Here is a 15,333-nt window from a genome sequence, read left to right as displayed (position 1 = left end):
AAATAAAATTCCCCTTTATAAAGTTTTAAATATTCTCCTCCGTAACTCTAGAAACTAAGACTCACTTAGAAATGACATCTTAAAAATAATAAGATTGATTTAAAATTATGACAAGTATTCCAGTAAATGAACACTATCCCTTGAAGAAAGCAATGTGCTTTTTGAAATGCAGACCTTTTGATTTAATTGGCATTTTGAAAATCCAGTGGTAGGAACAGCTTATAGCTCATGACACTCTGAGGAGAACTTACACCAATGACCATGCTCTGCTTTTCTGGTCTCCCTCGATTTTTCAGTTTTGTTTGTTTTCCACACATAAGCTTATTCTTAAACATCACATTCCTATGAGAATCTGTCCAACTAGAGAGGTCTTCTTAAACACCAAGTTCTTCTTGCATCTTAAATATTTACCACTTTTTTAGTCATATTTTAAAGTCCTATCTGATGATTCAATTCAAAAACTGACAAATTAATATTGAAAATAATAGCCTTCTGCTATGTTTGAACTTTCATATATTGAAGTAATACACTCTTATTCATTAAGTTCGACGATTTACTTAGTATCATGAGTTTAGTACAGTTTAATTTGAAGCCACAAATTCTCAAACTTTAGTTTAGTTTTTCAGCAGTTGAACTATGGGTGTTCAGTATAATCATGGCTGACTTTGCTAACTAATTTGCAGTGTAACCAAAATATGTACTACCCAGCTATTCTGCAGTCTCAACTCTTAGGGGTCAGTTTGTGCTTTAATATTGAAATAAAAGTGTTTGAGCACCAGCCTCATGCTCTAAAGCAATTTGAGTGATTCCTGTCTAAAATAGTTTGATGAAAACATAGAAAACTTATATTCCTCCATATATCCTCATTCAAATCCCTGCCACCTATGTGACAGTGGGTGTATTAGTGCTTCTAAAAACTCATGGGCACCTAAAACCTCAGAAAATATCCTCATTCAAATCCCTGCCACCTATGTGACAGTGTATTAGTGCTTCCAAAATCTCATGGGCACCTAAAACCTCAGAACGTGACCTTCTTTGGAAAGAGGGTTTTGCAGATACAGTTAAGTTAATATAAAGTCATTTGGATTCAGGTGGGCCCTAAATCTAATGGCTGACACCTTTATAAAAGGAGGACACACAGAGACACAGTGATGAACCGAGAAGCCACTAGGAGCTGGGAAAAGGCAAGGAAGGATATGATTTCAGACTCTGGCCTCCAGAGCTGTGAGAGATGCATTTCTGTTGTTTTAAGCCGCGCAACTGTGAGCATTTGTTACCACAGCCCTAGTTTCTCCGCTTTATTCTGTCCTGGGATTTCCAGAATGTTTGTCTCTCTTAACATCCAGAGTCAGATTCAAAATCTGTTACTTTCCTTTTCCAGAGAAATGTAACTTGTTTCTCCATACCTCTGATATCTGGGTTGTGGCTTTCATAGCTAAGTAGCTCATTCAGATAATGATCTTAAATAGAAAAATCAGTTCCCTTCCTGGAGGAATCTTGCCATATTGCAAGGACGTCCAGGTCAACCTGCAACCATTGTTTTAAATGCCTGTTGCTTTTGGAGCTCAAATATAATAATTACCATTGTAATATAGTTAACTCTAAATCCCAATTTAAATAAATGATATAAAAAGGACCACAAGGTTAACAATATCATAATTGAAAATGAATTCCACTCCTCAAGTCATTTTTAACCTCAGTTCTTCACCCAAGCAGCAGTGATAGACACATGCAAAAAGCCCCAGAATTCACATTCTTACCAACTTCTCTTTTCAAATTAGAATGTTGTCTGTCTAATAGAGGTTAGCAGATCCCTAATATCCTTTTCCTAACTTTTAAGGAGAGACCTACCTTTATAATTTATTTAGGGCTCATGTATGACTCTATCAACATCTCTGTGAATGTGTTGTCTTCTTTAAATAAAATATATTTCACACATAAAGGAAAGAAGGAGGAACATTCATAACAAATAGCTAATAAATAGTCATGTACCTGGGTTTTAGAGATACTGAAATTTTACCACACAAACTGTAGGTATTTTTTTTTAAGATACATAATTTTAACTCACATAGTTGAAGCTCTAGTTATGCCTTGCCTCCCTTGCTTTTCCAAGATAAAATGTTATCTTGGAGTTCATATGTTTCTTTCCATTCAGGTTTTCATACATTTACTACATATGTATGTATGCATAAACAATAGATGGTATTGTGTTGTGCATTATCTTACATAAATAGAATTATCTGTCATTCTGGCATTGTTCTTTCCCCTCAATTTTATGAATTTCAGCTTTGAGTCATAGACCTGTTATAATAGTAAGCATTAATGAATATCCAGTCACTACTTATGTTATCAAATTAATCTTAGTTTTTAAAATAATATAATTATATACAATTAGACAAAGATTACATATTCAGTTTCTATCCCAGAATTAATGTTAATATGCTTAGATACTTTCTTCCAGTCTTTTTATATATAAATATTTTGCATAATTGAAATAAATTTTAAATATTAATATAGTCATTTAATATTATATTATCATCTTTTCCCCCATTCTACATGATCTTTTTGACAGTTGTGCTTAATGTCTCAAAAACTATCCATCTACTGTATAACTGTCTCCCTATTTTGAGATATTTAATATATTTCTGTTTTACTTCCCCCTTTAAAAATAAATCTGCAATAATAAAATAAAAATAACCTCTGAACTTGTTAACTTTTACTATATTTGGTGTAATTTCCTCAGATTAAGTTATAAACCGTCTTATAAAATACCTGCTCTATTACATATTTTTATTTGGTATCATATGGTCATAGAAATATGAATGTACTATTTAAATAAATATTTTATATATTGTTTTTTTAATATATTGTTTTTATTTTATATACAGACTTTAGAAATTATCATACTACATTCTTCCCTCCAGAACTAGGAAGTAGGAATAGTAAGATTGCCTTTAACAAGTTAAATTGCAATGAATCTGAGCAGAGATAAATGTCAAATCACCTCACTTGATTGAATGTATTAACATATATAAAGGAAAATGTGTTAACCAAAGAGCTTGCTGTCCAGTCCCAGAGGCAAAATCTCACTGCTATGTCTCATTGTAAATTAATAAATTAATTAAACGAAGAATTCACTTATTGTAATTTGACTTCCTATAAAGATTGCCCATGGGGAGAAAATGGCCTTGTCAAGCAGATACAAATATTTCAGTTTTTGAGGCAATTACATTTCTCTTTATAAATTGAATTGACATTTAGTCCCAAGATTCTGTTTGACATTAGTCTGCCACTGAGAGATAAATCCTCTAACCCTACAAAATCAGGTTTTGGAATATGTAAGGCTTTTGATCAGACCTTCCCACCAGACCCTCCTGCCTTGGGGGCTTTCAGTAGATAGCCGTGTCGTTTTTCTCCATAAAAAAACCTCATGATTAATTCAGTTAAATCAATCTTTTCCTTCACAATTTCCCTTATTGCTTCTACATATAGAGACTATATTCCCTCTAGAGACTTGTAAAATACTAAATTTTATTGCTTCTATTGTTTGATATTTTAAGCATTTACCAATTTAATTCATTCAGTTAATGCAGTTTGCATATCAAGAAGAGCTCACCATTCATTCATCCATTCATATCATAACTCTTTATCAACTAACTACTAAGTGAAAATCTAGACTTTGTCAGGTGCTAAAAAGATAATGGCAAGGATTTCTGTCTAGTATAAAATAAATTAGTTTACAGTGTTTTGATAGGTCAGCTGTGCTGTGGGAGTTGGAAGTTGGAATCTTGTCCAAACTGGGGGGTTGAGGGGAGAATTGAGGGTGTAGAAATGGGAGGTTTGTGTGTGTGTGGGAGGGGAAGGTGCAGGGAGGTGGTGAGGGGGGATTGAGGGAACATTCCAGAAAGGGACCAAAGCTCCAGAAATTAAGGAGAATAAGGCTTATTTGGGCAAATTGAATTATATATATATATACCTAATACACAAATTGTCCCTGTGGGAGTTCGACCAGGAGACCGATTGCTTGCTATGACATGTGCTGACCACCAGGGGGTGGCTCGGAATGAAGGGAGGCCCCAGTTGGCAACCAGAAGGCCTTGATCAACCCTGATCGCCAGCCAGGCCTAGGGACCCTACCCCTGTACAAATTTTGTGCACCAAGCCTCTAGTTACATTATAAAATAAAAAAAAGCAGAAGTGAGGGGCTGAAAGGTTCTCAAAGGGTTCTATTAGAGAGGAAAGCAGAGATGAATCATGACCTTTATTATTTCAGGGATCACTTGGCAGGAATATCCCTACTGAAATCTTTGTCTATTGTGTTTTTAACTATAAGAGGGGTTGCCAAGCTTTTTTATAAAGGGCCAAAAAGGGCCAGATAGCAAATAAGCCAGAAGGTCTCTATCACAGCTATTCAACTGTGCTGTTTTAGCCTGAAAGGAGTCCTAAACAACATATAAATGGGTGTGGTGCATTCCAATAAAACTTTATTAGTATAGCAGACAACAGGCTGAAATTGGCCCATGGGCCATAATTTATTCTTCACTGGTATAGAAGACTTTCTTCAAAATAATAGATATCCATGTTTGTAAGTAACAAAGATCAAATAAACTTACATCTGAAACCATGGGGTAGGTTTTGTCTCTTTATAGAAGCTTATCCTAGTTGATTAAGAACTCCTCTTTGAAGAGCATACTCATTAAACAGGGAATTAGTAAAAAAAAATTAATGAATAAGGTGATTAATATCACATATAACATATTTATTCCAATACTTTCACCAGAAAATGATAACCTCAAAATTTTCAAATCTTGTAAAAATAAAAACTTTGTACTTGTATACCATTTTAAAGAATGCACTATTTCTTCCAACTTTCATAATGATCTCAAAAATACATGAATCTTGAAGGCAGGATTCGTATATTATTCAAATTTTTCCAGGAACCCATTAAAATGCCTGGTACAGAAAAATTATGTGAAGACACATTTAACTAAGAGCAAATATCATTTTCCCTTTTAAGCAGCTGAAAAATTTGGTCTTAGGTTAAATGTTCCAATAAGGCCCATAAACAAACAGTGTCAGAGGCAGAATAAGTGTCCAGTAACCTGCCTCCTGGATTTTAATTTCAGTTACACTCTACAGTCACAGATATGAAAAAGAACACAGGGCTAAACAGGTAGTATAATTAATATTGCATAAATACACAAAGATTATTAAAATGACTTTTATGGAATGAACTTACTGTCTTTGCTTGAAACTCCCCTTCAACTAGGAAATGCCTCTGACCCTCACTCCAGAAATACCGTGTAAATACAAGTGACACTGTCTTTGGCCCAAGCTATTAAGACTATAGATGGGCAATATAACTCAAACTAAATCAGAGGAGGACTTCCCTGGACATTTAGAACTGTCACTGAGAAGGAGACTATAAAATAGAAACCTGGGCATTATTAAGACACGTTTTAACATGTGGACTGGGGAACAGAGATATCTATATTGCAACAAAAGAAAAGAATGAAGCAATTTACAGAGAGGCTTTTGTATAAAACTTGGAGATTATTAAGCAGAGTCGAGTTAGTCCAGCTGTTCTAGATGCCTACATATATTCTTACCCCTGGGATCATAGGAAATCCTGTGGTTCCTACATACATTATCATTTCCATTTTGGTTTGTATTTCTGTTTTTAGCCAATTATCAAGTAATGACTAATACAAAGAGTCATTAAAGGGACACATGGTCAGTGTTTATCTGTGTTTACCTGATTTGAATCTGGAGAAAATCTGCATTGATAAAGTTAAGAGGAGAATTAAGACAGCTACCCAGAAAAAAAACAAAAAACAAACATTACTCTTTTCTGAAATCTTTAGGTGCAAGGTAAATATTCCCCAGTGGAGAAAATCTGTCTGACTAAATATGTTAGCTTGATAGCAAAGAAACCATAGCCATTATTTACATCCATATAATGAGCTGACGAAATTCAGAGGAAATTCTGACTTGCAGTCTGACAGAGAAAATGCTGATTGTGGATGTTCAGAATGACAAAATGGACTTTTCTCCATTAGCAAAGCAGAGTGGTTGAAAGAGCCTGTTGGCCTGCCACTTTTCTCTGTATTAGTGCATAGATGATCAAGGATTGGCAAAATATGGTCACACTTCTGTAATTGATTTATAATTGAAAAATATTTAGTTGACAGATAGGCATCCCAAACATATTTAGCCCAAAAATATTCATTAGAGGACTTAATCCCCTTCAAAATCACACGAGCATAGGGAATTTGGAAGAAATATGCAGCCATTCTATGTGGAATAAATATACATTCTAAAGAATTCTATAAAAGCATCAGCAGGTGTGTCTGATTAACATGTCTCCTCATTTAAATATGTAATGTGATCTTGTAGGTTAGTGCTTCTCAAAGTATGGTCCCCGGAATAACAGCTTCAGCATCATCTGGGAACTTGTCCCACTCAAGACCTACTGAGTATTGTGGGGCCAGCCACCTGTGAATCTAATGCATACTGCTATGGACTGAATTACGTTCATTCATCCTCCTCTCCCTATGTTGAAGCCAAAAAACACCATTGTGATGCTATTTAGGGGTGGAGTTTTTAGGAGATAATTAGGTTTAGATGCTATTATGAGGATAGGGTCCTCATGATGGAATTAGTACCCTTAAGAGATCAGAAAGCTTATTGTCTCCTTTCAAAAACTGTCTGCTTTGTATCTCATTCAAAGAAAGAAAAACTTGTTGGGACAAAATCCAGTAGCCTTATAATAAGAAATATCCAAGTTATCTTGTACCTCTTACTAGAAGATAGGATGTTTGGTCATCTATTTTTGTGTTTCTGATATTATAAAATATCTTCTCCTCCACCTCCTATATCATTGAAAGTCACTGGATTGTGTTTTCCAATTTGTGTGTTAGCGTGTCAAGATAATAATAAATTGTTTGGTTATAAAATTTTCTAAATAGTATGAAAAATCTATATAACATTTAAAAACTCGTAGCTGTTGAGTTTTAGAATCATTGAGATATAATCTTTGAAGTGTTCTCATATACACAACTTACATAAATGTTAAAACAGAATAGATTTTAATCTTCACCTTTGACTAATGCCATGCTTGTAAGCTAAACTCTTAAGTGGGTGATGCTAGAAAGTTAAAATGTATTCCAATAGTTGAGCTTATTGAAAAAAAAGTGCTAAAATGATTTTTAAAGCATTATGAAATGATGTTAATATATAACTACCCCCTGTTGACTTTTGTTACAGCTCCACCTCGGACAGTACGACTGGTCGGCGGCAGTGGCCCTCATGAAGGCAGAGTGGAGATTTTCCATGATGACCAGTGGGGCACAGTTTGTGACGACCACTGGGAACTACGCGGTGGACTGGTCATCTGCAGGAGTTTGGGATACCGAGGTGTTCTAAATGTGCACAAGGGAGCTCGTTTTGGAGAAGGTAATTTTTAAAAAAGTATATTTTATTGATTTCATAGAGGAAGGGACAGGGAGAGATAGACACATCAATGATGAGAGAAAATCATCGATAGGCTGCCTCCTGCATGCCCCCTACTGTGGATGCAGCCCAGGCATGTGCCCTATTGCATGTGCCATGACCAGGAATCTAACCCTAACCTCCTGGTTCATAGGTCAATGCTCAACCACTGAACCACACAGGCTGGGCAGACTAGGTACTTTTAAAAAAAATCATCATTATTGTTGAGAATATTACAGATTTTTAAAATGTTGCTTTTTAAAAAAAATGAAGCATAGGCATTCTCTAATATGTAGTAGCAAGTAGAGATAGAAACTTACAGCATAGGAAGAAAAATTGTGTGTAGGATTTTTTAAAATGGCCTTTCCTAGGAAGTAGAAATGAAGAGAAAGGGACATTAAAATCAAATGACATATGCTCTCAGGCAACCTTTAATATGTAAATTTTATTTAGATTCAATTGGTTAGTTGCAGAGTACTAACATAGAGGAAAACAGAGTGATTGACAAAGCAGGACAAGTGAATTAATAAGGTGACTTAGAATCTATAAAGTGGACAGCTCATTTCTAATAGAAGGCATACAGCTGTCATCCATGCTGATTACTCACCTCGGAGGTGATGGCTAAAAACTCTGCAGTTTTGCAAATAACAGCATGTGATGATGATCTGAATTCTTAGGATGTATCTTTGTTGACAAAATGAAATATAGTTTGCCAATTGTCTAGATAATTCAATCAATATGGACTGGCTGAACAGCTCAATCCAAAAAGAGAAAAATACTCTAAAATAGCTTTTATCAAGATGACTTACACTTTACATTATCTAAAGAGTTGACAACTCTGCATTTAATTTTGTATCTCTAAGAAACAAGCCTGGTTGTACAATTTATTAATTTCTTCTATCTCAGATGGTAAAATCACCAGTTTCAACATTGCATTCACCTTAAGGCCTAGTCTCACAAGTAGAATATTCTTTGCCCCACAGCTTTTATTCATTCCTGCTTATATCTCGAGGGAGTTCTGGTCTAATGCCCGGGCAAAAAAAAAAAAAAAGTATAGAATAGTGGCAAGAAAATGTTTTCTATTTAAATAAGTAATGAAACAATAGAGTTTAGTCTCATGTGAAATTATTTTTTTTTTATTTTTTTTGGCTACATGGAGGCAATTTTCTTCAGATAACTGGCCACTTCTCTAAAATGAATGTTCATTTTTACTGAGGCTGTGCATTTAGGGTAGTTGGTGGTGCTATACATTATACTAGAGTTTTATTGATAAAACAGCAAAGTATGCCAGAATTTTGTTTTCTGCTTACATTTTCAAGCACCTGCTGAAGTGAATCAGAAAGAACAGGCATTTGATAACGAAGGAGATATGAGTTGAAACTTTAGTGCTGATACTTATGTCTCAGATTTCAATCTCTTATTTCAATAAAATGGGAATAATAATAATAATACCAAGCCAGGTTTATTTTGAATCTTAAAAGAGCTGGCATATAAAAAGTGTCAAGCCCTAACCGGTTTTGCTCGGTGGATAGAGCATGACCCGGCGGACTGAAGGGTCCGGGGTTCAATTCCAGTCAAGGGCATACACCTCGGTTGCAGACTTAATCCCTCGCCCTGGTCGGGGTGCAGGAAGCAACCAGTCGATGTTTCTCTCTGTCTCTCCCCCTCCCTACCACTCTCTCTCTAAAAATCAATGGAAAAATACCCTCTGGTGAGGATTAACAACAACAAAAAGTGTCCAGTACAAAGCCTGCCTGGTGGCATTGCGCAATAGAGGCAGAGAGCACCATCAGCTGTATAATTATAGGTTATTTTCCAGCCTCTGGAAGTTAGAAGGGCCAGATCTGTGTTGTATGGTACAGTGGCAGAGTGATGCTCCAAGGCTCACAGAGTTGAATGTGACTTCTTATTGAGCAGAGAGGAGTGTGACTGCATGTACTAGATAGGAACCCAGATAATCTCCCCACTCCACCAAGGAGACCCAGCTCTAGTCTCTGCTCACTGTGTGGAATCCAGCACCAAACAAGTGAGGAATGATTGATTATGAGAAATTTCAAATCGCAAAGCAAGATGAGCTGGGAGAGGTAATAAAACTCAGGTTATTTGTTCTGAAGAACAAGAGTCTGAGAAATAAATTTCACGATCTGCTTCGCTGTATATTTTATTTTAAGAAACAGGCTTACTTTGTAAGCTGATTTGGGATTAGACACAGCAAACAACCTTTTTATGTAAAGCTGCTTACACTCCCCCTTACTTTTCCACTCCACCTTAAATTTACAGTTTAACTGGGGGGCGGAGGGGGAGAAAAAGCAATTTTGAATGCAGCATAGAGACCGAAAACAGAAATATGAGTGGAAGGGTTGGGGAGAGAAAAGGATGCATTCGAATTTTAATTATTTGTCATTTCTTAGTAAAGTAAGAAGAATTAGATTAATACTCTATGTATATATGCCAGTACATCATTACCAACATTCAAACAGGAAGGAAAAACATTTGCATTTATCTTCTTTGTGTAATTCTTCATTAAAGAAAGAATACAATTTTCTCCATGCAGTTTCTCCCTTCTCTCTCTCTCTCTCTCTCTCTCTCTTTTTCTTTCAGTTTTGAAATGGCAAACATGGCTTACCAGAGAGAATCCTTGTTAGCGTTAAGAAGAATTAGTTTTGCAGCTGCAAGGAAAATGACTTATAGGAATAAAGCTTAAAGCATGCTCCTTTACATAGGTTCCTCCATTTGGATGTGTCTTTTGCTAAAATGGAATGTTCTCTCTTCCCCCTCCCCCCCCCCCCCCCCCCCCCCCCCCCCAGTGGACCAAAAGGTTAACTTAAGGAAGCACTGAGAAGCATTTTGCCTGTCACTGCATGGGGTCAGGGAAGCGGGAGTGAGTCACTCACTCCCTGTGCAGGCTCTCCAATCCCTTGTCCCAGTGGTCTCCCTGCAGCAAGCCTGGATGAGCTTTGTCAATGGTGGTACTCTGGGAATTTGTTCCAGCCTATCTGAGCCCGTATGCTAATGCGGGAAGCATAAACTGGGCCTGGAGCAGCTAGCTATCTCCTCTTCTCCTCCGGTTTTACAGAAGTTTGTGCTGAAGCCCCAAACTTGAGAGCAGAAACAGACAATTCTAAGATAAATGTCATCTTCTATTCATCACCTCTTCCCCATTTCATAATCAAATTTCTAAGTGGAATTTAAAACAAATACAAGAATAAACTGAAGGAGATCAAAGATATAACTATACCTCTGAATTAAGCTTCAATCAATAGGAGTAAAAATAATCTCAAAGATAAATAAAATATCTCAATGGATAAGAGCTCAAATTCTTGCCCACTGTACCTTGCATAGTGACAGCTTTAAAAGACGTTTACATGTTGGATCTTATGGAACTTGATATGGAGCCTATAGAGTTCTTAGCACATCTATTTTGTTACTATGGTAACAAAGACAGGATGAAGTAGGAATAATATTGTTTAGCAAGTGCTGATTATATGATCTCATTTAGTGCACATTGTGCCTGTGAAAAATAAATATTATAGGCCCAATTTTTCACAGAGAAAGTAAGTAAAGCTGTCAGCTGTCACAAAATTTGCCCAAGTTTATACTGCTATTATGATGGGTTTTTTGGGGGGTCTAGATTATTGTCATAACCTGTCTCTGCACTAGACAGAATGTTCTAAGTTCTTTATGCTTAAGAACTTCGTGTCGGAAGAGCTTGCTTCTTCAAATCTTAAAATCATAGATTTTGAGAGGTAAGTGAAATTTTAGAGGTACTTTAGCCATATCCCTTTATTTTGCATGTATAATAAAGTAGGGAAAATGAGTGGCTTCTTTAGGACCACAAAGCTAGAATCCAGAACTTTAGTCTGTTTCACCATTCACTATTCTGATTCTCATTCCATTTCAACTTTGATCTGAAAACACAATGATTTTCTTGAGAGGCTGTTGACAAAGCATTTCCCTACTAGAAGTCTTAAAAGGGATACAAATTCATGTCACTCAACCATAACTGGATTTAATTCGCATTCATGCAGAGATTGCTAACTGTGTTTTTTACTTCCACAGAGATCTATTCAGCAGCTAGTTGAAGCATCTCATCACTTTGCTATATATCTGGCTAATGTATAAAATCTGATTCCCTTTTTCCCCCATAAAAGTTGTGGGTTAGTGGTGATTAGATTAAAGAAACTCAGAGTCCCTCAAAGAACAACACTATCTGCTTTCTTTTAAAAGAAGAGATGAAGGGAAAATGGTATAATCTGTCAAACATACTCTCAAGCATCACGAACCAAGCTCATGAACCCCAGAAGCCATGGACAGTGCCTTGATTATGTCTGCTTTGGGAACACCAAGTCGGTTTGTCCCGACACAGCCCTAAAATGTTAAAGGAATTGAAGCTGTGTAGATGATTAGGTAGATGACAGGCAGACAGATAGATAGATGATAGATAGGATCAGAGAATGAAAACATCTAAAACATACTCATCAATTTTGCATAAGTTCCCACTAAGCAGAAAGGATAGTTTGGAGGCAAAAATATAAAAATGACAGCAGCAGCAACAAAATCCTCGAGTAACAGTTATTACCTGAAGAAATAAAAACAAATTTGCTTTTTTATCTTTGAGGTTCACATGAAGATAAAATTGTATTAATTTTATGCCACCTTAGCATTAATTTTTAATGCAGAAACCAATTTGGAAGGATATGGGAAATGTGTGTTAAGTAAATTTTTCCCTTAGGCTCAATAGTCCTGACTATATTAACATAAAAATAAAATGACGAATCTTTGAACATTACTTTTATAACTCTGTTTGGGCTCCTATGTAGTCAATAAATATCTCCAAGCTGTAAAGGGCCTTATGTTCTGTTGCTGGCTCTGTTCTCTTTGAGAAAGCCATACATTCTTTCTGAGTCTCAGTTTATCTGCCCATGAAATGGAGAAAATTGCCATTATTCTACAAGATTATTAGAAGAGTAAATTTTTAAAATCATATGTGAAAAGACTTAGTATGTTCACTGTGTCTGAGTCATTTCCACATAGAAAAGACCAGAGTTACCCGGTAGCACAATCTGCTTTTCACAATAGTGGGGTCGGAGTTAGGACTTCTAGATGCAAGTGTCAGCCCTGCCGCTGATTACGTATGTGAGCTCATTTGCTCCATTTGCCTAAAGCAGAGGTCCTCCCTGGGAAGTCAGTGCAAGAGAAAATGGATTTTGATTTTGTTCACTCATGTAGACACCCAAAACATCTGCTGAACAACCCAACTGAATAATGCAGAGCATTGCAGTGAATCACTGATTAAAGCCTGGCTCTAGGCGGATGCAAGGGAATGCGCCACCATGCATTAGCTACATGACCTTGAGCAACGTTACTTATTGTCTCCGATTTTTACTTTACAGTAAAATGGCATATAGAAGCACTTAACATTTAAGGTTATTTGAGGATTCAATGAGATAACAGATCAAAAGTACTTTGAGTGTTTCTGCCTACATTGTAAATTCTTCAAAGAGTGGGCTGAGATATTCATTATTATGACTCCAGAATGGTATTCTAACATTCATGGATTCCGCTACTGTGGTTTCTAAAAACAGACAATCCCGGTATGAACATTTCAATCTCACATGAGCTCTCCAGTTCCTCATCTTACAGTTGATCAGTCCAGGATAGCTTTAGCTTTTCCAATAGATTGTTTGAATCCTAATGATTTAATTTCTGTTATATTAAATGAAAAATACAATGTTCCTAGTTACCTTGGTAAACCAAAATATAATTTTGTCTTATATTTGGATCTTTCTAGTGAAGGCACAAATTATACAAAAATTAAGTGATTGCACCAATTTATTTTACATGTGGAAATCAAAATTTCTTGTCTAATTCAAAAAGTAAATAAAAACATGAGTCATCACAGAAAATGTCTACATCAACATCCTATTAACTTACAGACTCTTCAATTTAACTTCCATATTTCTGCTAGACAGAATTCTAAAATGTACTTCTGATTATGTCATTTCTTGTTGTGACTCACAATATAAAATTCAAAATATTTTAGAGTGTGGTCCTAGCTTCCTATCAGCCTTCCTTCTTCCTCATTAATATACTTTGTGTTTGGATGCCAGGAGACTATTCACTACCCTAATACCTCCAGCATGTTCATGCTGCCCCCACTATATGGAATGACTTCTATTTTATGCATGGAAACCTCTATCCACTTTTTAAGATTGGGTCAAATTTGATCTACATTGTGATTACAAAATTCCCAATATCTGCTAATTTATTCTTATATTATACATACATATGACTATATATTTATACATTAATAATCATGCACATATTGTTAACTTATGAAGCTAACAGAATATTTGAAAAATCAGGAAGAGCAATGTCTTTGTATGTGCTTTACATATGCCTCTGAAAAACAAGGTTTTATTTAACTCTGTTTTACAGTGACCCAAAGATCTGTTGGTAAGTTGAATTTAGTATTTCTAAGTATGTTTCATATAGCTCTTGTGACAGAAAGAGGACCTTTTAACATATTGATCCAAATGAAAAAGCCCTCCACCAGTTTGCAAAGGTGTTTGCTGAAATTTAGATGCTAAATCAACAATTTCCTGGTGGCATGAAATGTTCTTGAAAATTCATTAGGGGGTTTGCCAGATTGTACTACTATGTTTAACAAAACCCAATGAAATCATTCATTTAGAAGTTTTCAAAGGTTCTATTTCTAGCTGTCGTAAGTGTAAAAGAAAGGAGAACTTTAATAAATGAAACACTTAGGAAAATTTTTAGGAAATATTCTAAAGACATTTCCAAACCTTTTTTAAAGTTATCTTTTCTTGCAATGAATTCCTTCCAAAAAAGCAGTTGTTTTCTTATTCATGATTAAAATAACATCCTTATCTTAAAAGTGGCAGTTTAGTTTGTTTATTAAATGAATATCTTCAAGGCAGCCTGCTGCTGACAGCCATTGTTTTTCCTTCTAATGTGTCTGAGGAAGAATCAGAAAAGGGTGTGAGCTTTGCATTTTCTTATTACAGTTTTGCCTGCCCTTGCAAAGAATGCAGACTGGTGCAGCCACTGTGGAGGACAGTAAGGAGTTTCCTCAAAAAACTAAAAATGGAACTCCCATTTGACCCAGTGATCCCACTTCTAGGAATATATCCCAAGAAATTAGGAACACCAATCAGAAAGGATATATGCACTCCTGTGCCAGGCCAGCACAGCCAAGGGTTCAGTGGGCCTGAGGAGGGGCATCGAAGGATTAAAGAAAAGACAAAGAGAATAAGCTGGGTCTAGGTGGATCTCCTGTGCCTGGCTAAGGCCACAGAGAGAGATCCAGATGGCAAGCTGAGCCTTTATTTTATAGCCAGAGGTAAACAAGGTAGTGGTCACCATAGTTACAATGTTCTTGTGAGTTTCACTTGTTTTGGCAGCACTTGCAGCACCTCCCACAGCCATTAGCTACTCAGATAGGATCTAGGGAGCTTCATAAGGTCAAGCCTAATTATGCTAAGAGGGCTGTGCCCTCTAAGCTGGGACTTATTTGTGGCTTTGCCAACAGTTCAGCCCGAGGCTTAACCCTATAGCGGCTCCCTACACACCCCTATGTTCATAGCTGCACAATTTACAATAGCTAAGTTCCCATCAGCAGATGAGTGGATTAAAAAACTGTGGTACATCTATACAATGGAATACTATGCTGCTGTAAAAAGGAAGGAACTCCTACCATTTGCAACAGCATGGATGGACCTGGAGAGCATTATGATAAGCAAAATAAGTCAGTCAGAGAAAGATAAATACCACATGATCTCACTCATTTGTGGATTATAATGAACAAGATAAACTGATGAA

General features: G+C 36.1%; 1 protein-coding gene across 1 annotated transcript in view; it reads left to right on the top strand.

Annotated features, from left to right (window-relative positions):
* The window catches only part of MSR1 (macrophage scavenger receptor 1), a 63,483-nt gene that overhangs the window by 46,856 nt on the left and 1,294 nt on the right, over positions 1 to 15,333 (top strand). Inside the window, exon 8 of the mRNA XM_005864069.2 lies at positions 7,267 to 7,455. Coding sequence (XP_005864131.1) covers positions 7,267 to 7,455 — 189 coding nt within the window. The remainder of the gene's footprint in view (positions 1 to 7,266; positions 7,456 to 15,333) is intronic.

The sequence above is a fragment of the Myotis brandtii genome, unplaced genomic scaffold (genome assembly GCF_000412655.1).
Source record: "Myotis brandtii unplaced genomic scaffold, ASM41265v1 scaffold185, whole genome shotgun sequence".
Lineage (NCBI taxonomy): Eukaryota > Metazoa > Chordata > Mammalia > Chiroptera > Vespertilionidae > Myotis > Myotis brandtii.
The sequence above is the reverse complement of the archived record's forward strand: the minus strand, read 5'-3'. Positions and strand labels throughout refer to the sequence as shown.